The sequence below is a fragment of the Ranitomeya imitator genome, chromosome 7, assembly GCF_032444005.1.
Source record: "Ranitomeya imitator isolate aRanImi1 chromosome 7, aRanImi1.pri, whole genome shotgun sequence".
Classification (NCBI taxonomy): domain Eukaryota; kingdom Metazoa; phylum Chordata; class Amphibia; order Anura; family Dendrobatidae; genus Ranitomeya; species Ranitomeya imitator.
This window is the reverse complement of record NC_091288.1, coordinates 54,844,163-54,866,709: the sequence shown is the minus strand read 5'-3', so window position 1 is coordinate 54,866,709 and position 22,547 is coordinate 54,844,163. Positions and strand designations below refer to the sequence as shown.

The 22,547-nt window shown below is 44.1% G+C and overlaps 1 protein-coding gene across 2 annotated transcripts in view; it reads right to left on the bottom strand.

Annotated features, from left to right (window-relative positions):
- The window catches only part of ITPRID2 (ITPR interacting domain containing 2), a 74,210-nt gene that overhangs the window by 3,524 nt on the left and 48,139 nt on the right, over nucleotides 1–22,547 (bottom strand). Inside the window, exons 10-18 of one of the 2 annotated variants that reach the window (XM_069733234.1) lie at nucleotides 14,416–14,488; nucleotides 12,872–12,963; nucleotides 10,423–11,619; nucleotides 9,471–9,545; nucleotides 9,262–9,389; nucleotides 7,399–7,549; nucleotides 6,797–6,865; nucleotides 5,109–5,540; nucleotides 961–1,074 (exon numbers count right to left, since the gene is read on the bottom strand). In XM_069733234.1, coding sequence (XP_069589335.1) covers nucleotides 964–1,074; nucleotides 5,109–5,540; nucleotides 6,797–6,865; nucleotides 7,399–7,549; nucleotides 9,262–9,389; nucleotides 9,471–9,545; nucleotides 10,423–11,619; nucleotides 12,872–12,963; nucleotides 14,416–14,488 — 2,328 coding nt within the window. In that variant the 3' untranslated portion in view covers nucleotides 961–963. The remainder of the gene's footprint in view (nucleotides 1–960; nucleotides 1,075–5,108; nucleotides 5,541–6,796; nucleotides 6,866–7,398; nucleotides 7,550–9,261; nucleotides 9,390–9,470; nucleotides 9,546–10,422; nucleotides 11,620–12,871; nucleotides 12,964–14,415; nucleotides 14,489–22,547) is intronic. The other variant, XM_069733235.1, reaches the window with a different exon arrangement.

The window sequence follows — 22,547 nt, the reverse complement described above, 5'->3', positions numbered from 1 at the left end:
ATCTTCTTTATTTTATTATTGTCCCTACCTATGGGGGTGATAAAAGGGCAGGTTTATTTATTTTTTTTTTTTTTGATCGCTGTGATAGAACCTATCACAGCGATCAAAATGTACCTGGAATTTATCTGCCGGCCGATTCGGAAGATGGCGGCGCCCATGCAGAAGACGGACGGACACCGGAGGTCGGTAAGTATGCGGAGGTGGGATCGGACAGTGGGGGCGTGAGATCGGACTGTGGGGGGAGTGGACAGGAGGATGGAGGGGAGTGGAGCACAGGACAAGACCGGGGGTGGCGGATCGGTGGCAGATTGCGGTTTCCAGCCATTGTCGATGATATTGCAGCATCGGCCATGGCTGGATTGTAATATTTCATTAATTTTCATTGGTGAAATATTATGATTGCTCTGATTGAAAGTGAAACGTCACTTTCAACAGCCAATCAGAGCGATCGTAGCCATGGGGGACGAAGCCACCCCCCTGGGCTGTACTACCACTCCCCCTGTCCCTGCAGATCGGGTGAAATTACAGTTAACCCTTTCACCCGATCTGCAGGGACGCGATCATTCTTTGACACAGCAGATGTGTCACAGGTAGGATTGACAACTTTCATGACGCATACGCTGTGACAGGTCAGGAAGGGGTTAACCCCTTAACACCCCAGGCGATTTTCTGCTTTTGCATTTTCGTTTTTGCTCCCCTTCTTCCTAGAGCCATAACTTTATTTTTTCGTCAATATGGCCGTGTGAGGTCTTGTTTTTATTAAATATTAATGCCTCCAGTAAAAGAATGGTTGACTGACTCTGTATCCCCCAGTGATTATCTTTTAAAGGGACTATGAAAATCCTACAATTGCTGGGTATCTCCGTGTAACATTCTTTGTATGGCACAATGGTTTGCCTTCGGGAGTATTGCGGCTTTGTCCTACTCAAGTGAATGACATTAAGCATGCCGACAACTTACCCTTTAAATCCTCCCATCATTTTTTCCATCCATTGATCGCACTGGAGAAGATACAGCTGCTAGAAGTCCACTTACTATTTCTCGCCGAATGTCCCCAACAATTGCTTCTTTAATCTTAAAAATAGAGAGGATATGATTAGCTCTATAGTTTGTTTATTTGGTAATTAGTTTCTGTCCTGTGTGTTCAAGTCATTAATTGCAAAAAAAATAAATTTGGGTACATATGTTTTGATCCCTTTATGTTGCCTTTCGTGATGGAGAGTGGTGACAAACACTGACAAGAGGGGAAAAAAAAAAAAACGCACCAGAAAGTGTGTCACTCACAGACAAAAAGATATTTGACTGAATTTTCCTCTATGAAGCAACACTTTAGTATTGCAGTATATAGTACAAGCAATCTCGAGAAACCCAATCGCAGGCTGTGCTTCAGGGAATCTGAGAAGTGACAGGAGCCTTCAGGATGACATGGCAACCTGCATTGCAGCATGTCCGAAAGATGCTCGAATTGGATCACAACCATGTAGCTGTCGTACTGGCTGTTGCATTAAAATGGTTAAACAGCAGGTACCGGCTGTGTACAGTGTGGAACAAGCTTTTGACCCAACGCCACCCGCCTACAGCCAACGCCACCCGCCTACAGCCAACGCCACCCGCCTACAGCCAACGCCACCCGCCTACAGCCAACGCCACCCGCCTACAGCCAACGCCACCCGCCTACAGCCAACGCCACCCGCCTACAGCCAACGCCACCCGCCTACAGCCAACGCCACCCGCCTACAGCCAACGCCACCCGCCTACAGCCAACGCCACCCGCCTACAGCCAACGCCACCCGCCTACAGCCAACGCCACCCGCGATTAGGAGCTTTAAAAAAAAAAATGCTTTTAAGTATACTTCGGTTATTGCATAGCAACAAACAGTTGCTTGTCTGAATGCTCTCCTACAGCCTCATGGAGGCAGCCGTAATGTGGGAACATCTTCGCATTCCTAATAGGTCCTGGTAAGAAAGACTGCTACCAATTTAAGCTACAGTAATATAGATGCTACAATGTGCCCACGACATCCAGCTTATGAGGCCTAGCTGCACAGAGGGGAGTAAATGGTCAGAATTTGGATGATACACGATCTATGACTTCAGCAGTGTGAGCGTACAGAGTGGGCAGAGCCCAGGTCACATTAACATCATGCGTACCACCCAAACACAGACACATGATCCGGGAGATGAATAAGACTCTGTGTCCAGCAGAGTAGTAGTAACTACGGCCACACATTTCTCCTGTCACCTTCTATTCAGAAATGTACATTCACATCAGCAGTGAACAGAATGTCATCTGTCCTCCACATTGTTCTACCAGGATTGATGCCGCTCTCACTCCCACCACACAACAGCCAGTCTGTTTTGCAACCAGCCAGTGAATAACTATTCTGCAAAGTATCTCTACAAAACTAGACCCCAATTCTGCAGTCAAAAGCGCCATCTTTTCACAGCAGATAAGTTTTCAATTACAACAATACCAATTTTAATTAGTCATACTATGCTTTAAAGGCAAAGAACCTAAAATAACTCAGATTTAAAACTCGCGTGACTCCTTAGTGGAGACAACTCCTGCTCACCGTGGCGTCTGAATAGCAAAAAAACAAATTCTCCAGCCGGTTCAGACTAAAATAATCCCAAAGAACGATTTTAACTTAATAAAATAGAAACTATGAAACCACTTTAACCCGATCCGGCTGGAGAATTTGGCATTTTGCCATTGCAAGGTTTATTCTCATCTTCGCATAATGGTAGGACATGCCACCATTTCCCATCCCGATACCCTTACCATTCCTGAGCATGAAGGAGCTGCAGCACTAAACATGAAGTTTTCCACCTGCACATCAGCACTTGACTGCGCAGGGAATTGCATTGCTGCCCCTTCATTCTCAGGATGATTTTTTTTTTTTTTTTTTATTCTTCATAACATTTTTTCCTCTCCGCTAAAAGATAAAGAAGTCTTGCAATTTCCACATGAGTTAATAGGAGTAATATTAGACTCTTCCCTAATGCTGCTATCATCCATGTTTCCAAAAAAATAGGAGTCCGAGGGACGTACAGTCGTGGCCAAAAATATTGACACCCCTGCAATTCTGTCAGATAATACTCAGTTTATTCCTGAAAATGATTGCAACCATATTCTTTGGTATTATTATCTTCATTTAATTTTTCTTAAATGAAAAAACAAAAGAGAATGAAGCAAAAAGCAAAACATTGATCATTTCACACAAAACTCCAAAAATGGGCCAGACAAAAGTATTGGCACCCTCAGCCTAATACTTGGTTGCACAACCTTTAGCCAAAATAACTGCGACCAACCGCTTCCGGTAACCATCAATGAGTTTCTTACAATGCTCTGCTGGAATTTTAGACCATTCTTCTTAGGCAAACTGCTCCAGGTCCCTGATATTTGAAGGGTGCCTTCTCCATAATGCCATTTTTAGATCTCTCCACATGTGTTTTATGGGATTCAGGTCTGGACTCATTGCTGGCCACCTTAGAAGTCTCCAGTGCTTTCTCTCAAACCATTTTCTAGTGCTTTTTGAAGTGTGTTTTGGGTCATTGTCCTGCTGGAAGACCCATGACGTCTGAGGGAGACCCAGCTTTCTCACACTGGGCCCTACATTATGCTGCAAAATTTGTTGGTAGTCTTCAGACTTCATAATGCCATGCACACGGTCAAGCAGTCCAGTGCCAGAGGCAGCAAAGCAACCCCAAAACATCAGGATACCTCCACCATGTTTGACTGTAGGGACCGTGTTTTTTTTGAATGCCTCTTTTTCTCCTGTACACTCTGTTGATGCCTTTGGTCAGATGAGACAAAAGTAGAGCTTTTTGGGCAGAGAACATTCTTCCAAAACGTTTTAGGCTTTTTCAGGTAAGTTTTGGCAAACTCAAGCCTGGCTTTTTTATGTCTCGGGGTAAGAAGTGGGGTCTTCCTGGGTCTCCTACCATACAGTTCCTTTTCATTCAGATGCCGATGGAGAGTACGGGTTGACACTGTTGTAGCCTCGGACTGCAGGGCAGCTTGAACTTGTTTGGATGTTAGTCAAGGTTCTTTATCCAACATCTGCACAATCTTGCGTTGAAATCTCGTCAATTTTTCTTTTCCGTCTACATCTAGGGAGGTTAGCCACAGTGCCATGGGCTTTAAACTTCTTGATGACACTGCGCACGGTAGACACAGGAATATTCAGGTCTTTGGAGATGGACTTGTAGCCTTGAGATTGCTCATGCTTCCTCACAATTTGGTTTCTCAAGTCCTCAGACAGTTCTTTGAGCATGGAGAAAAGAAAGAAGACCAATGTGGTACACACAAGGACACAGGACAGAGGTTGAGTCAACTTGAATCCATGTCAACTGGCTGCAAGTGTGATTTAGTTATTGCCAACACCTGTTAGGTGCCACAGGTAAGTTAAAGGTGCTGTTAATTACACAAATTAGAGAAGCATCACATGATTTTTCAAACAGTGCCAATACTTTTGTTCACCCCCTTTTTTATGTTTGGTGTGGAATTCTATCCAATTTGGCTTTAGGACAATTCTGTGTTTTTCATTTAAGACAAATTAAATGAAGATAATAATACCAAAGAATGTGTTTGCAATCATTTTCAGGAAGAAACTGGGTATTATCTGACAGAATTGCAGGGGTGTCAATACTTTTGGCCACAACTGTATAACCCGTACGAAGATCGCAATGCAATGCTCGGACTGGCCACCTGCTCTTTCGTACATAACAGCTGCTCATAAATACATGCTGTCATCATCGAGTCAGGAGAGCAGACAGCTAGTCCGAGCACTGCTTTGTGATCCTCTCCCTGTCTGAGTTTAACAGCTGTTTGACTCAGACCCTATTTACTTATGGAAGCATTATCTGAGCATGCAATACTCTGGGCAAAGGTCACTGAGAAGAGAGGGTGAGCATGGTCAGCTGTAACATTGCGATTGGTGGATCATGTTATTTACTGCACAGAGGCGTGATGAGACCATTCAAAAGTCATCTACAGAACAGGAAGTGAGACTGGTAGTATGTGTAATCAGAAAATAACCAATTTATTTTACACTGAAACTAATATTTAAGCAACCACTGAGTGCGTGTCAGACACCGTAATTTACCTCTCGAATTACTTGTTGCAATTCTTGATTTTCTTCAGGACTCCAACGTGGACCAGCTTCAGCAACAGGTTGGTAAAAATCCGATTCTCGCTTTTCTGTGGACTCCAGATTTAGGCTCCCATGTTCCTCTGGCGACTCCTCTGTCAAGTTCTCACTGGCTCCAGTTCTGGTCGGAGGACTTGGAGTCAAAGCTACAGTAGCACGATATACAGCTTTTCCTGGTGACGTTTGGATTTTGGATTTATCAAGAGAGTCAGAAGACTTTAGTGGACCTTTCCTGTATTTGTTAAGTGAACTGGAGCAAACCGAGGAAGAATCAGAGGGTGCTGGGGATAACACCGACTCGCAACGATCAACTCCATGCTCCAGTCTTGAATCTTCTAAACCTAGCTCTGATTTTAGATGGCTCTGCTCTCTAATCAGCTCATTCACCTAGAAACAAAAAATGAACACAAATTAATGTGTAATACATAGAAACAGAAATATCTGCATGGAGTCTAAAAGATCATAGAAAGGCACACTGGACTTAGTGACTGCCAACACTAGAAAGAAAGCAGGATTTGCAATCAAGTCTAATGGAGGAGAGCCCCAGTGGAGGAACCCACACCTATCTGGAGAATGAGGCCCTTTAACGGGCCATCCAAAAATTGGACTGGTGGTTGTGAACAGGGCTGTGGAGTCAGTAAGCCAAACCTCCCAACTCAGACTCCTCAATTTCCATGTCACCGACTCCACGACTCAGACTCCTCAGCCCTGGTTGTGAAGAGTTGAGCAACAAGGACAGCAGATGTGGCCCCTGCACCAAAGTGCAGCAAGTCTTTCTCAACTCTAGGAGTTATGCATGCCTGGCTCTTTCCATCTTTTTTAGAAGGGAGTCCAGATACCGTTGAGCAAGCGATAAGACTAGCACCTGACATGTTTTTTTTTTAGGAGAACCTGTGAATAGGCCGTAAATCTACGCGACGGTTAAAATCTCAAATGCATTTTGGGGCTGACAGACGTTCTACGCAGCGACCTGGGTGACTAAGCCCCTATAGAAATCAGACTGCCAACAACATTTAGTGCTGAAAAAATAATGTGAATGCAACAGAGGGGGTTTTGGTGCATTCTTCACGAAGCTAAAGCTCGATGCACCGTTACACACCTTCATTTTGCACTTTTGATTGACAACACTCGCTTCCCAGAGAGCACAACTCCCAAACTCCGACTGTGCATGCACATGGCCAAACTTAGGCAGTGTCACTGCGGGAGCACACAGTGGGAGGGAGCATTTTCCTCCCTGGCTCCTTTCCGGGGTCGCCGAGCACCACACTTACATGGCGTCCACAGCGAGGAGCCAGGGAAGACAACACGGAAACACAGCATCATTGTGGGCCAGGCTAATGCAATGTCAGTGTGCAGACTCATGCAGGCAGAGCTGAGGCAGCTCTTGCTCTGGAAATTAGGCGCGCCCAAAATGCAATGGTCCAACACCAAGGGTCCACAGACCCATAATCTGCATTCAAATGAAGAGTTATTTTTCCCAGCACTGTACCCTTAACAGGTACACAGTATGATTTTTATAGGGTTCAAGCCCCATATATCACTATATATAGCAAGCTTAAGATACATTTTGGAGGTGGCAGAATCTCTATGTAGGTAAGCAAATAATAAAAAGGGGGGGGGGGGGGAAAAAAAGAAGTTATTACTGGTTCTATGACATTCAGCGGAGTGGAAAATACCAAACTGTCTGTGCTTCCTCTTCCGCCATACATTCCCTAAAAAGAGAAAGCATTAATTAAACTTCATTTGCATATGTGACTAATTTAATCCACACAAAAAATTATATATTATATTTCATATTATATTCTATATATTTATCAAACAATTAGATACGAGTTGAATTAAAAATTCTACTCAAATATTGAAAAAAAAAATTGCCAAAATGGTGGTCCCTGGCCAACATATTTCAAAACCATAAGGTTCTATGCATGCAAATTCAATGTCATGGTGCACGTCGGATCTCAAAATGATTGGCAGGGATTAGAAGGTGCAAGGAGGACTGGACGGGTGACAGGAGCAGAGGGGCCTGAGGAGTAAGGATCTTTTTTTTTTTTTTTATCCCCCCATATGTGTATTATGCTCCGCAGTCTGGATAAACCCCAAAGCATAAGGTGCATTAAATTTGAAAATAATAAATTTCTCGGCAAATTTAATTTCCTAGAAGAATCTCAACAAATAGGTGAATTAGAATTTTTAATGATCTGGTTATTTCTATAATAATGTATTCAAATCATGAAAGAAAACAAACCATTGCTGCTTGTCGTTGGAAAGGAGAAGAAACGTGAAAACTTCGGAGCTGCTCTTCAAGCGTGAGGAGCCGTTCATCCAACTGTAGTTCCAACTCCTGAAGCTCTACTCGGACAGAGCTCCTCAGACTTTGCAACTGATCAGCTTCATACCTACAGCAGAAGGCAGACTTGGCAAGTTTACTCTTGCTCTCATTTATCTAATACATAAGTCAGTCAGGCCCTTGCAGGCATTAGCAAGAAATTTGTATACGAATAAAACAAGCGTTTAGGACTATACTGTAGTTTTGGAAGCTTAGAGGGGTGGTCTGAAAGCAAAGTAATTTTCAATCCCTATTTAATGCCATAATCAAACTATTTTGTAATATACTTTCATTAAAAATTCTTAATCTACACCACAGGCTTTTCTAAAAAATGTTTTTTAATTTTTACTAGTGATGAGCAAGTATGCTCGTTGCTCGGGTGATCGCTGAGTATTTGTTAGGGTTCGGAGATTTAGTTTTCATCGCCTCATCTGCATGATTTACGGTTGCCAGACAGGCTGAATACATGTGAGGAATGCCTGTTTGATAGGGAATTCCCACATGTATTCAGCCTGTCCAGCAGCCGTAAATCATTCAGCTGAGGCGATGATAATCTCCGAGCAATAACATACTCAGATCACCCGAGCATGCTCGGGAAAACCCGAGCAATGAATATACTCGCTCATCACTAATTTTTACACTTTTGAGGACGTTCGTTTGAGGATTACAGCTTATGCTGGAATACTTAAAAGGGAATGCATCACCCCATTTTTGGCCTATAAGCCAAGGCCACCGCCATCAGGGGCTTATCTACAGTATTCTGTAATGCTGTAGATAAGCCCCCGATGTAACCTGAAAGATGAGAAAAACAAGTTATACTCAACCAGGGGCGGTCCGATGGGCGTTGCGGTCCAGGTCCAGCGCCTCCCATCTTCATGCGATGACGTCTTCTTCTTTGCTTCCCGTCGCGGCTCCTGTGCAGGTGTACTTTATCTTTCCTGTTGAGGGCAGAGCAAAGTACTGCAGTGTGCAGGCGTCGGGAAAGGTCAGAGAGGCCCGGCGCCTGCGCACTGCAGTACTTTGATTTTCCCTCAACAGGGCAGATAAAGTATGCCTGCGCCGGAGCCACAACAGGAAGCAAAGAAGAGGATGTCATCGCATGAAGATGGGAGGTGCTGGACCCGGACTGCAACGCCCATCGGACCGCACCGGGACCGCCCCTGGGTGAGTATAATATAACTTGCGTTTCTTATCTTTCAGGTTACATTGGGGGCTTATCTACAAAATTACAGAATGCTGTTAAGCCCCTGATGGCAGTGGCCTTCGCTTATAGGCCAAAAATGGGGTGACAGATTCCCTTTAAATGAAGAGTCACCTGGGGGAAGAGGTTGAGGTCACTGTCGCAGCCCTAGCCTCTTCCCTGAAACAAAGAGTCAGTGAGTGAGCAAGTCCCCGTGCAGTGTGCACAATGACAGTACGCTTTCTGTTCACAGCTCAGATCAACAGTAACGAGCCCTCAGCAGTGTGAGTTGTCAGAATATCCGGTGTGAAGAGACTAGAAACGTCACTTGTGGGATGACGCTGGTGTCTCCACGCAAGGTATTCGGACACCACTATTCCTGCTAAGCCAACAGAGAGCTGTCACTGTGCACATCACAGGGACTAGCTCTGCCCATGAAACGAGTGTGATGTTGCTTTGTTTCAGGGAGGAGGCAGGCGCTGTGGCAGTGACCACAGCTTCTTCTCCCGATGAGACTTCGTTTGAGAATCCCAGCAATAGAATGAACAGCAAGCCTTGATATATATTGGTGATCACATACAACCTTACAAAATAAAAATCACCTCTCTTCTTCAGTTAGATGCTGATAAACCATCGTCTGCTGTCGTAACATGTTTAGTTCCAAGTCCATCATCTGGCTCCGGAATAAATTTAAGCTTCTTCTCATGATCTGCAGCTCCTGGAATGTATTCTGAAGGACAACGTCCAATTACACACGTTTCAGAAAAACTTGATATAAAAATGCATCAAAATAAAGAAACAAAGAACTCACTTCATACAGAGAGAGAATAGAGGATTTCTGGCCATAGCTGCCAGCAGTCAAGTCATGTCCACGCATCACAGGGTGCTGAAAAATTGGAAATAAAATACATAGTAAACTATTAGATAAGTGGTGAATATTAAGTAAGATGAAACATTTAGGCAGATTGCACACATCACTTGCACATACTGTCAGCCAAATAGACTCATGGAGCTGCAAGGCCGATGAAGGCCAGAGACTTGCAGCCCTAAAATGGTTGCCCCTGCATCCTTTATAAAGAGACGTACGGGTACACTATTTGAGGGGAACGTGCAGCGCTTTCGTTCACAGTTTAATAGGCTATGCCAATTCATACCAGCGAGGGACCAAAAGGAACACTTCGCCTCCGATGGGTGAATGTGGGGTCTATGGAAACATTCATATACAGTATGATGGGAGCTTCTCCAGGACACACATTCAACCTAAGTGCACCAACACCGGTGATACAAATACAAGTAAGCTTGTCTGTATACATTTCTGCATCTCAAGGCTTTAGGACCAGGATATCCAATATATACACACATTGGAATATCCAGCGTCAGAAGCTTTAATATATTTTGTCCATTTTCATGGACTACAGTAAACAAATATATTTATTTTATTATTTTTTATGTAGATCCGAAAGGAAGGGGAATTTGTGTAACTTAGTTTCTTGTGTGGTCTCCATTATCAGTGTCTACAAGTAGAATCATTGCTTATTTAATGCGACAGTCACTAAAATATCCTCTGCAAGGAAGACAAAAATAGAGGCTTCCAGTTTATTTTTCTCTGATCCTGCAGGAAACAAGCTGGAAACTATTCTTGTGTCACCAGACATACAAGCACTGGACCAAGGCTGCACAAGAGTCTAAAACCAGCCTCCCTAGTATTGACGCAAGACCTGCTGCGTTACAGTGACCCATGAAGGGGCACCACATCCCCTTACCTGAGAAAGATTTTGCAGGGAGCTTCTTATATCATGTAGAACTCTGCGAAGTTGCATTTCAGTAGTGGAAGGTGGAGAACTTAACGGTAAAGAGCACCCAGAACAAGATCGGTGAAGAGACCCGTAGCCAAATCTCTGATTAACCGGGAAGGAAAACGGGGACATGAGTGAGCCACACGACGCACCAGAAAAGTTTGGGACACTGTGGGTGCTCCAGGCTCTAGCATGTTCACACAGCGGCCGATCGTGCCATTCAGACTGTAGGGAATGAAGTGAACAGGAGGACTGTGACCTGTGGGATGGTGCATGAGCATTACATGACTGCGGCCTACGGGTCTGATCCTCCGCGATCTGTCCCATGCCACTTTTTTGGGCATCTCTTGCATCTGAACCAGGAGATGTGAGGACTCTAGATTTACTTGTAGTGTTAGGTTCCTCGGTTTGTTCCGACAGTTCGTCTTCCTCTGGTGTATACTTGTAAGAAAATGATGGGGGGCTACACACTGTTGCCTTCCCGGAATTTAGAACGATGTTTACTTTGGAAACCACTCTTACAGGACTTAGCAGTGGGGAGGGCAGGGATTGAGTCCTTCGTAGCGGGTACCCAGAGTTGGAAAACTTAAGCCTCCGGTGTAACAGGTCTTTTGAAGTGATCATGCTGCGTCCAGTTCTGGAGTCTGCCACTTCTGAACCAAACGTTTTCTTCTGTGCCCGTTGTAATGCCACATTAACACGATCCAGAGACCGAGAATCAGAACTACCCAAACCAGGAAACCTATCATATTCCGGAAAACTGTCCAATCCTTCCGATATGTGATGAGTGGTGTAAGAAATGGATTCATATTCGCTGTTTACGTCCAACTCGCTATCAGCCGTACATTCCGTTTGTAAGTCGGAGTCTTCTTCACTTAGGTCACGAGTGTCCTCGGCAGCAGAGTTAAGGTCTTCACTAGACTTCAGCTCCTCATTTTGACCGTTTGCCACTTCAACCTTGATAATAAACGTATCCAAATCTTTTTCAGAAAAGAAAGGTTTTCTTCCCAAGTCAATAGGTGTCAGGAACTCTTCATCCAGGTCAATGGATCCAGACTGATCAAGTGCTAGTGGAGTCCTTAGGTCCTCTCCTATGGAGGTTACAGTAGTTTCACTGTCATAGCTGTCTGCGCTGCTTCCCATGGCCTGCAAGGAATCCTGAACCTAAAAACAAAAGCAGAAAGAGGAGAGTAAAGGGAAAGTAACAGTAAGGAATACAGGCCAAACATTACAAGGAGAACTGGGCCCAAACGAAAGTGGTAGATCTGAAAACATGCAAACATGATTAATAAGAGGGAAAAAATGCCAGTACAGATACAATATCTTGGTAAGATTTTGACTCTAAAAATAAGTAGACGTGCAACTGATTTGAACAGAAGAAAGGAGCAGCAAATCCTTTACATAAAAAAATAAATAAAAAAAAATAATGGAGACTTGATATGAGTGCACAAGTATTATAACCTTTTGGTATGCTTGCCATTTCATTTTTAATGCTCCTGTTGAGGCCAGGATACAGGCCATCCCAGGCAGAAACTTTGCACATAAAAAAAAAAGTAACCTGAAAACGACCCATCACTGCTTACTGCGGCCCATTTCAGACCCATACTTGTCCTTTCAGGAAGTTTTCAGCAGTTTCTTTAAGTGCAGAGGCAGGATTACAGACTGCCAGGTGACCCCCTCTTCATACAGCTGATAAAGGGTCTACTAATCACAATAGGCGATATCAATGCTCCACTCAATTGACAATGACCTATCCACAAACACACACCTTAGAACAGGGGCGGGGAAACTCAGGCCCACAAGCCGTTTACGGCCCTTGACCTTTTATCCGGCCCCTGGGCTGGCAGCTGTATTCTGCCGACTGCCAGACTATTAATTTCCTTTTGATCTGAGCATGCGCAGTGTTCACAATACAATGAAAAACATCCTGACACCAGTGCCAGAATGCACTTTGTGGATGGAGTTAGTGTGCGATTTGTACGGCCCCCGACGGACGGTATAAAAATCCAAAAGAAAAAAAAAAAAAAAAATTCCCCACCCGTGCCTTCAAGGTTTCAATACAAAAACAAAAAGTTTGAAAGTCATTCTATTGCTGTACATATTGCTTTCCTAAAAGAACAAAGCAGGAGTAGAGATTAGCTCCACTGGGAAGTATGAAAATTGCAAAACTTCTAAACTTGCCCACCACCAACCTCTCAATTTGTATTAAAAGGTCAAATTTGCAAAAAAAAAAAAAAATATAAAAAAAAATTAAGATAGGTGAGCTTTTGATAAACATACGCCTTTTACCTCTCCTCTCTCAAATGTAGGTATGTGTAATTGAATAATTTGACACAAGCTTTAGAACAATTGTGCGTATTACAGTAGAAGTCTTCAAGGAGGAAAAAAAACAAAAACATTTTTGACCACTTCTTACCGGAAGAGAATTTGTCAGTAGACAGTCACCAGATGTGTCTTCAGCAAATCCGCTGCTATCAGAGTGCTGGCTAGCAGTCCTCAGCAGATTCTCTGAAATGATAAATGAGGTTTAATCATATTGAAGGACGGAGTCTTCATATTGTAAAGTAAACTCCATCCTCGTGTAACTTCTGGTTGATGATGCGGATCTTTCATGACAATTCACGTGTCGTAGACCATCAGATTTACCTTTACATAACCGTTCAACATACATCTCAAATGCTTTATAAGCCACGCATAAGTATGACTTGGCTAATTACTAGTGATGAGCGAGTATACTCGTTGCTCGGGTGGTCTACGAGTATTTATGACTGCTTGGAGATTTAGTTTTCATCGCCTCAGCTGAATGATTTACAGCTATTAGCCAGCTTGAACACATGTGGGGATTCCTTAGGAACCAGGCAACCCCCACATGTACTCAGCCTGGCTACTAGCTGTAAATCATTCAGCTGCAGTGATGAAAACTAAATATCCGACAACTAACAAATACTCTGAGACCACCCGAGCGTGCTCGGAAAACCCGAGCAATGAGTACACTCGCTCATCACTACTAATTACATCTTAACCATTACATATACAAACAGTGGGTGAAATAAGTATTGAGCACGTCACCAATTTTTTAAGTAAATATTTTTCTAAAAGGTGAAACGGACATGAAGAAATCCTCAGCAGAGGTCAGAAACAACCCATCCAATCCACACAGGCAAAGAAATCAGACCACAGAGGTCCATAATCATTTTGTATGCACTGACATTAGAATGATATTTACTGCGGCAGATAATGGGGAATAAAGATCGGGAATGTTGCATTTCATAAATTAGATAAGCTGTCACCACAGGCATCTGGAAGTGGCGATGCCCACTGCTCCCTATTTACAACACATACTCAGTTAAAGAACCTTTCACCATTGACAGCAGTATCATGTTATGGATAAGTAGTTAGACTGGAGATCACATGTTCTCGTATGTTTCAGGAAGTCGCTTTCCAACTTGCTGTGAACTACAGGATAGAATCATCACCTAACAAAACCCTCTAAGGAATCGTTAGGCACCTCCCCTCCCAATTGAGGCCCATTTTTCTTGATTCTGTTTGTCCCCATGCAGCTGTAGAGACCGTAATTTCTACATTACCTAACAGTTATGTTGCAGTCTCCCTGCCTCCTGCTTTTGACAGCGGACAGGAAGAAATCCGTCAAAAGCAGCAGGCAGTGGAGGCAATGTATCCTGTGTGATGCAACTTAAGCCCAATATGCAAGGTAAGCCATCACTTGTCCTTAGATATGTACTCATTCTGCTCAGAGTCCTAATATTAGAGCTTGCCCACTCCAGTTACATGTGGGAAATTTAGTCTGAATTAAGGGAACCAATTCAGACCAGGTATCAACAGGGCAGACACCTCAAATAACATGTTATAGCCTCTACATTCTTTAATAGCATCCTATATTAAACTAGCAAGGAAAACCAATGTTTAAGTGCGACTTAAGTAAAAACACGAGTGACTTACCTTTGCCTATTTTTTCTAACGCCAAATGACATAAGGGTGTAAGTTGGTGAGGTTCCTCCTCTGCGCTCTGCAACTGCAAAGAACAGAACAGATAGAAGTGATGTTTATGTGCGAATACGGAAACACATTCTGGAGCATCAGATTATTTTATGATGGCTGACAATGCAACTGTCAAAGATAAATGTGACGGACTCTGCACCAAGAATGTCTCTTGTGATAAAGCCTCAAAACTGAGCAGTCCACAAGTGAGCGCAATAACGTCTGAATAAAATATATCAATCTTAAGGGGGAAAAAAAAAAAAAAAACGACAACAGAACCCAGCAATACTTTCCAGAGAACAGAGGAAGTACCTTGTGACACGTTTTAAACAAAGCAGTCCGACTGTAAAAAGCAGTTACTTAAACTATGAATCACACACCGGCTTCCTGTACTGCACACAGAGGCCTTACAATAGCTTGGCAGGCGGTAAACATCCATTGTGGGCAGTAAAGGCTTAGCAGCTGTCCTGTGTGGCATTTAAGTCATTGTACGCTCGATATCTTAATTTGGCTCTGAATAGCTATCTACATGAAAAAAAAAAAAAAAAAAAGAGGCGAACAGTAAGGCTATGTTCACACATTGCGTTCTTTGCAGCTTTTTAATGCAAATTTTAAGCTGCGTTTTATAGTACCAGCAAAGTCTAAGATTTCAGAAATCTCACACCTTTTCGGGGAAGGAAAAAAAAAAAAAAAAAAAAAAAAAAAACACGCACCAGCAATAAACAGCTTTTTGTAAGAAGCTTATTTTACTACCAAGAGGGTAGGTTCTGCCTGTGGGTAAAACAAAAAAAAAAAAAAAACAGCAAAAAATGCAATGTGAACAGCCTAAAATGTGACATTTCAGAAGCTGAGTAAACAGTAAAACAAAATCCATAACACTTGTAGCTGCAAAGTGAAATCATGAGAACATTACACAGCACGCAAATGGAAAATGTGTGCTGCACACTCTGATAAAGCAGGTTTACTCAGGAACAAGGCAAATATGAAGCCGCGTGACAGCAATAAGGCACAAATTTAACCAGCTCACCTATACACACAGCAAAGCATTATCACAATATAATACACTCAGGATTAGGATCTTGTCCCACAAAACTTCAGATTTCATTTCCGCGTACGTCAGTCTGCGCAGGGGAACTCTGCGCCAGGGTTGGGGTAGCAGCGCAGTCCGGCACGTCGCTAAGCACTTTGATTCGGGCTTGCACCTCAAGTCAAAAAAAGTGTGCTGCCCCGAATCTCTTGGGTCTGCTTGTTTCCATTTTAAATAAAGTTTAATTTTATTGTAATGTACAGTGCCTGCATCTCAGTGCACGCAGGCAGCATTACCTTCTTTAGCCCAGCGAGGTGTGGAAGCAGATTACCTGCTCTGCTTGGTCCTCCTGGTTAGAACAGCCTCCCGCTTTCAGCCTGTGCAGATCGTCTGCACACACCAGGCTGGTACCATCAATTTAGGCTACCGTTTGACAGCGCAGCAGTGTCAGGATGCGGCCTTGTTAGATTAGTAGCAGCGATTTAGTGATGGCGAGTCTGAAGCTCAGTGCTGGCTGATCGGCACAGTATCAGATTTCACATCCGCACACTGCACCGACCAGCGAGCACTGAGCATAGACACAATCTCTTGTCTCTTCAGAGACGTAGAGGACTTGAACTCTAGCGCCACCTATTGGAAGTAGCAATCCTACAAGTCAATATCAGCCCTTTAATGAGCCTTGTCATAGTACTAGGGCTAAAAGCCAAATCAGAATCTCATTTAGCAGAGTGTTTTGGGGTATTGCCCCTAATCAGTGCAAAATATGAGATCTGATTTGGGTGGGTGAGAGGCTGAGACTGGGATCTAAAGGGGTAAGTTTTTTCCTCATGGAGTCACTCTCCATAACTTATGCTCATGTATATAGAGCAATTAATTCCACAGACAGACTAATCATCACTGTCCCCATAGGGAATCTAGATTGTGAGCCCCAATCAGTGTCTTTGCGTGGGTTCCCCCTACACAACAAACACTGGGAGAACAAACTCCTTGCAGATGTTGTCCTTGGTGGGATATGAACCCAGCACAGCAAAAATACACTGCTAACCACTGAGCCACCATGCTGCCCTGGAACTGAGGCATAGCACAGAAATTGTCCAATTCCCACCACCAGCAATGTAGGTAGGAAGATACTCCGTCAAATATAGCCATCTTGAGCCAAGGACTAAGTTTAAAGGGGTCAAGCCTATAATTAAGAAAAAGCCTTAAGGCCCCTTCACATTAAGCGACGCTGCAGCGATACCGACAACGATCCGGATCGCTGCAGCGTCGCTGTTTGGTCGCTGGAGAGCTGTCACACAGACCGCTCTCCAGCGACCAACGATCCCGAAGTCCCCGGGTAACCAGGGTAAACATCGGGTTACTAAGCGCAGGGCTGTGCTTAGTAACCCGATGTTTACCCTGGTTACCAGCGTAAAAGTAAAAAAAAAAAAAAAAAAAAAAACAGTACATACTTACCTACTGCTGTCTGTCCCCGGCGCTCTGCTTCTCTGCACTCCTCCTGTACTGGCTGTGAGCACAGCGGCCGGAAAGCAGAGCGGTGATGTCACCGCTGTGCTTTCCGGCTGACCGACGCTCACAGCCAGTACAGGAGGAGTGCAGAGCACAGCGCTGGAGGACAGACAGCAGTAGGTAAGTATGTAGTGTGTGTTTTTTTTTCACTTTTACGCTGGTAACCAGGGTAAACATCGGGTTACTAAGCGCGGCCCTGCGCTTAGTTACCCAATGTTTACCCTGGTTACCAGTGAAGACATTGCTGGATCGGTGTCACACACGCCGATCCAGTGATGTCCACGGGAGATCCAGCGACAAAATAAAGTTCTGGACTTTGTTCAGCGACCAGCGATCTCCCAGCAGGGGCCTGATCGTTGGTCGCTGTCACACAGAACGATTTCCTTAACGATATCGTTGCTACGTCACAAAAAGCAACGATATCGTTATAGATATCGTTGTGTGAAGGTACCTTAGACTGATGGGAGGCCCACAGACAATAGAAACTCACCACCTTTAAATATATGCTTCCACAAAAAAAAAAAAAATAAACAGAACAAAAGATTTAAAATAGCTACCAAAATAAGCACTTGTAGGCAGCAAGCAATTTGTACTGGGATTTAAAGGTCAACCCCGCCCCCCCAAAAAAAAAAAACACCTAGCAAACACTGTGAAGGCGGCCCAACTAAAATGCAGAAAAACCTGATGCTATGTGCACTGAAGCAAAATAAAAGAGAAAGCCGGTTTCCACATCACAGCCACAAGGTCGCAGTGTTCACCTGGAAATGGAAAGCCTCGTGCAGCAGATCAGAGCGGACTTTCTATAAATACTCCAGGCAGAACAAAAATCTGGCAGATGGAAAGTTCCCAAATGATAAGGTTTTAAAAATAGTAAGAACTGCTACGACCCCAGCAAAAAAAAATAAAATAAAATATCAATAGACTAGTTTTGCATCTTGATTGGGGACATGTGCAAGGAAAAAGGAAAAGTCCCACAATACAAAGTGGAGCTCTCACGACCCCGAGCAGGCCTCTTATTAAAAGGAAACCTGTCCCCAGCTTTTTGCCCCTCATTGTAGACACGAGAACCATTTCATCGAGAGGTCATTGTGCCGCTGTATAAAAATCAGTTCACCACTAGAAGACTAGTAAATCTGCTGCCATGCTTCATAGTCATGAGCTCTATATAACCCGTCCTCAATATGAATTGGTAGCATTCTGGGTACACTGCATAGGCAGAAAGCAGCCAATCAGCGGTGGGGTCAAACAGATCAGCAGCAGATAAAATGGATTTAATCAAAACCACAGATAGCAGCCCAGCGATGCATGGCTGGAATCAGGGTGCCAGAACAGTAGGATGAAAAGGCTAATGGGGGAACACTTTTTTGCATTTTTATGCACAGTTTAAGACGCCTTTTACAGTAGAAACAAAAGCTAGGAGATTTCAGAAATATTATGCACACACTTTCCCTGAGTTTTGAGAAGTGCAGCTGGTCACTATCAGCATTTTTTTTTTTCACCCATAGAAAGCAGTGAGGCCGGGTTCACATTAGCGTTTGAGTCGGCAGCGTGGTGCTGCAGACTTCTTTCCTTAACCCCTTCATGACCCAGCCTATTTTGACCTTAAAGACCTTGCCGTTTTTGCAATTCTGACCAGTGTCCCTTTATGAGGTAATAACTCAGGAACGCTTCAATGGATCCTAGCGGCTCTGAGATTGTTTTTTCGTGACATATTGGGCTTCATGTTAGTGGTAAATTTAGGTCAATAAATTATGGGTTTATTTGTGATAAAAACGGAAATTTGGCGAAAATTTTGAAAATTTCGCAATTTTCACATTTTGAATTTTTATTCTGTTAAACCAGAGAGATATGTGACACAAAATAGTTAATAAATAACATTTCCCACATGTTTACTTTACATCACCACAATTTTGGAAACAAAATTTTTTTTTGCTAGGAAGTTATAAGGGTTAAAATTTGACCAGCGATTTCTCATTTTTACAACGAAATTTACAAAACCATTTTTTTAGGGACCACCTCACATTTGAAGTCAGTTTACGGGGTCTATATGGCTGAAAATACCCAAAAGTGACACCATTCTAAAAACTGCACCCCTCAAGGTGCACAAAAGCACATTCAAGAAGTTTATTAACCCTTCAGGTGCTTCACAGCAGCAGAAGCAACATGGAAGGAAAAAATGAACATTTAACTTTTTAGTCACAAAAATTATCTTTTAGCAACAATTTCTTTGATTTCACAATGGTAAAAGGAGAAACTGAACCACGAAAGTTGTTGGCCAATTTGTCCTGAGTACGCTGATACCTCATATGTGGGGGTAAACCACTGTTTGGGCGCACGGCAGGGCTTGGAAGGGAAGGAGCGCCATTTGACTTTTTGAATGAAAAATTGGCTCCACCCTTTAGCGGACACCATGTCACGTTTGGAGAGCCCCCGTGTGCCTAAACATTGGAGCTACCCCATAAGTGACCCCATTTTGGAAACTAGACGCCCCAAGGAACTTATCTAGATGCATAGTGAGCACTTTGAACCCCCAGGTGCTTCACAAATTGATCCGTAAAAATGAAAAAGTACTTTTTTTTCACAAAAAAATTTTAGCCTCATTTTTTTCATTTTCACATGGGTAACAGGATAAAATGGATCCTAACATTTGTTGGGCAATTTCTCCTGAGTACACTGATACCTCACATGTGGGGGTAAACCACTGTTTGGGCACATGGTAAGGCTCGGAAGGGAAGGAGCGCCATTTGACTTTTTGAATGAAAAATTATCTCCATCGTTAGCGGACACCATGTCGCGTTTGGAGAGCCCCTGTGTGCCTAAACATTGGAGCTCCCCCACAAGTGACCCCATTTTGGACACTAGACCCCCCAAGGAACTTATCTAGATGCATATTGAGCACTTTAAACCCCCAGCTGCTTCACAGAAGTTTATAACGCAGAGCCAAGAAAATAAAAAATAACTTTTCTTTCCTCAAAAATGATTTTTTAGCCTGGAATTTCCTATTTTGCCAAGGGTATTAGGAGAAATTGGACCCCAAATGTTATTGTCCAGTTTGTCCTGAGTATGCTGATACCCCATATGTGGGGGTAAACCACTGTTTGGGCGCACGGCAGGGCTCGGAAGGGAAGGCACGCCATTTGGCTTTTTAAATGGAAAATTAGCTCCAATCATTAGCGGACATCATGTCACGTTTGGAGAGCCCTTGTGTGCCTAAACATTGGAGATCCCCCACAAATGACCCCATTTTGGAAACTAGACCCCCAAAGTAACTAATCTAGATGTGTGGTGAGGACTTTGAACCCCCAAGTGCTTCACAGAAGTTTATAACGCAGAGCCATGAAAATAAAATAAAAAATTATTTTCTCAAAAATGATCTTTTAGCCCAGAATTTATTATTTTCCCAAGGGTTACAGGCGAAATTGGACCCCAATATTTGTTGTCCAGTTTCTCCCGAGTACGGTGATACCCCATATGTGGGGGTAAACCACTGTTTGGGCACATGCCGGGGCTCGGAAGTGAAGTAATGACGTTTTGAAATGCAGACTTTGATGGAATGGTCTGCGGGTGTCACGTTGCGTTTGCAGAGCCCCTGGTGTGCCTAAACAGTAGAAACCCCCCACAAGTGACCCATTTTAGAAACTAGACCCCCCAAAGAACTTATCTAGATATGTGGTGAGCACTTTGAACCCCCAAGTGCTTCACAGATGTTTACAACGCAGAGCCGTGAAAATAAAAAATAATTTTTCTTTCCTCAAAAATGATGTTTTAGCAAGCATTTTTTTATTTTCACAAGGGTAACAGGAGAAATTGGACCCCAGTAATTGTTGCGCAGTTTGTCCTGAGTATGCTGGTACCCCATATCTGGGGGTAAACCACTGTTTGGGCACACGTCGGGGCTCGGAAGTGAGGGAACACCATTTGACTTTTTGAATACAAGATTGGCTGGAATCAATGGTGGCGCCATGTTGCGTTTGGAGACCCCTGATGTGCCTAAACAGTGGAAACCCCTCAATTCTAACTCCAACACTAACCCCAACACACCCCTAACCCTAATCCCAACTGTAGCCATAACCCTAATCACACCCCTAACCCTTATCCCAACTGTAGCCATAACCCTAATCACAGCCCTAACCCCAACACACCCCTAACCACAACCCTAACCCCAACACACCCCTAACCCTAACCACAACCCTAATTCCAACCCTAAGGCTATGTGCCCACATTGCGGATTTGTGAGATTTTTCAGCATCATTTTTGAAAAATCCGCGGGTAAAAGGCACTGCGTTTTACCTGCGGATTTACTGTGTTTTTTTGTGCGGATTTCACCTGCGGATTCCTATTGAGGAACAGGTGTAAAACGCCGCGGAATCCGCACAAAGAATTGACATGCTGTGGAAAATACAACGCAGCGTTTCCGCGTGGTATTTTCCGCACCATGGGCACAGCGGATTTGGCTTTCCATATGTTTACATGGAACTGTAAACCTGATGGAACACTGCTGCGAATCCGCAGCCAAATCCGCACCGTGTGCACATAGCCTAATTCTAAAGGTATGTGCACACGCTGCGGAAAACGCTGCGGATCCGCAGCAGCTTCCCATGAGTTTACAGTTCAATGTAAACCTATGGAAAACAAAAATCGCTGTACACATGCTGCAGAAAAACTGCACGGAAACGCAGCGGTTTACATTCCGCAGCATGTCGCTTCTTTCTGCGGATTCCGCAGCAGTTTTACAACTGCTACAATAGAAAATCGCAGTTGTAAAACCGCAGTGAAATGCGCAGAAAAACTGCGGTAAATCTGCCATAAATCCGCAGTGGCTTAGCACTGCGGATTTATCAAATCCGCAGCGGAAAAATCCGCAGAGGACCAGAATACGTGTGCACATATCGAAACCCTAACCCTACCCCTACCCCTAGCCCTAACCCTACCCCTAACCCTACCCCTAACCCTACCCCTAACCCTACCCCTAATCTTAGTGGAAGAAAAAAAAAATCTTTATTTTATTATTGTCCCTAGCTATGGGGGTGACAAGGGGGGGGGGGGGGGGGGGGGGTCATTCAGTATTTTTTTAATTTTGATCACTGTGATAAAACCTATCGCAGTGATCAAAATGCACTTGAAACGAATCTGCCGGCAGATTCGGCGGGCGCACTGCGCATGCGCCCGCCATTTTGGAAGATGGCGGCGCCCAGGAAAGAAGACCACGGACGGCTCGGTAAGTATGATGGGGTGGGGGAGGAGCATGGGGGGGGTGGATCGGAGCATGGGGGGGTAAATCGGAGCACGGGGGGGTGCATTGGAGCATCGGGGGGTGGATCGGACTGCAGGGGGTGGATCGGAGTGCAGGGGGGGTGGTTGGAGCACGGGGGGGTGATTGGAGCACGGGGGTGAGCGGACAAGAGCACGGGGGGAGCGGACAGGAGGACGGAGGGGAGCGGAGCAGCGTAAAGGACAGATCGGAGGGCTGGGGGGGGGGGGCGATCGGAGGGGTAGGGTGGGGGCACATCAATGTTTCCAGCCATGGCCGATGATATTGCAGCATCGGCTGGATTGT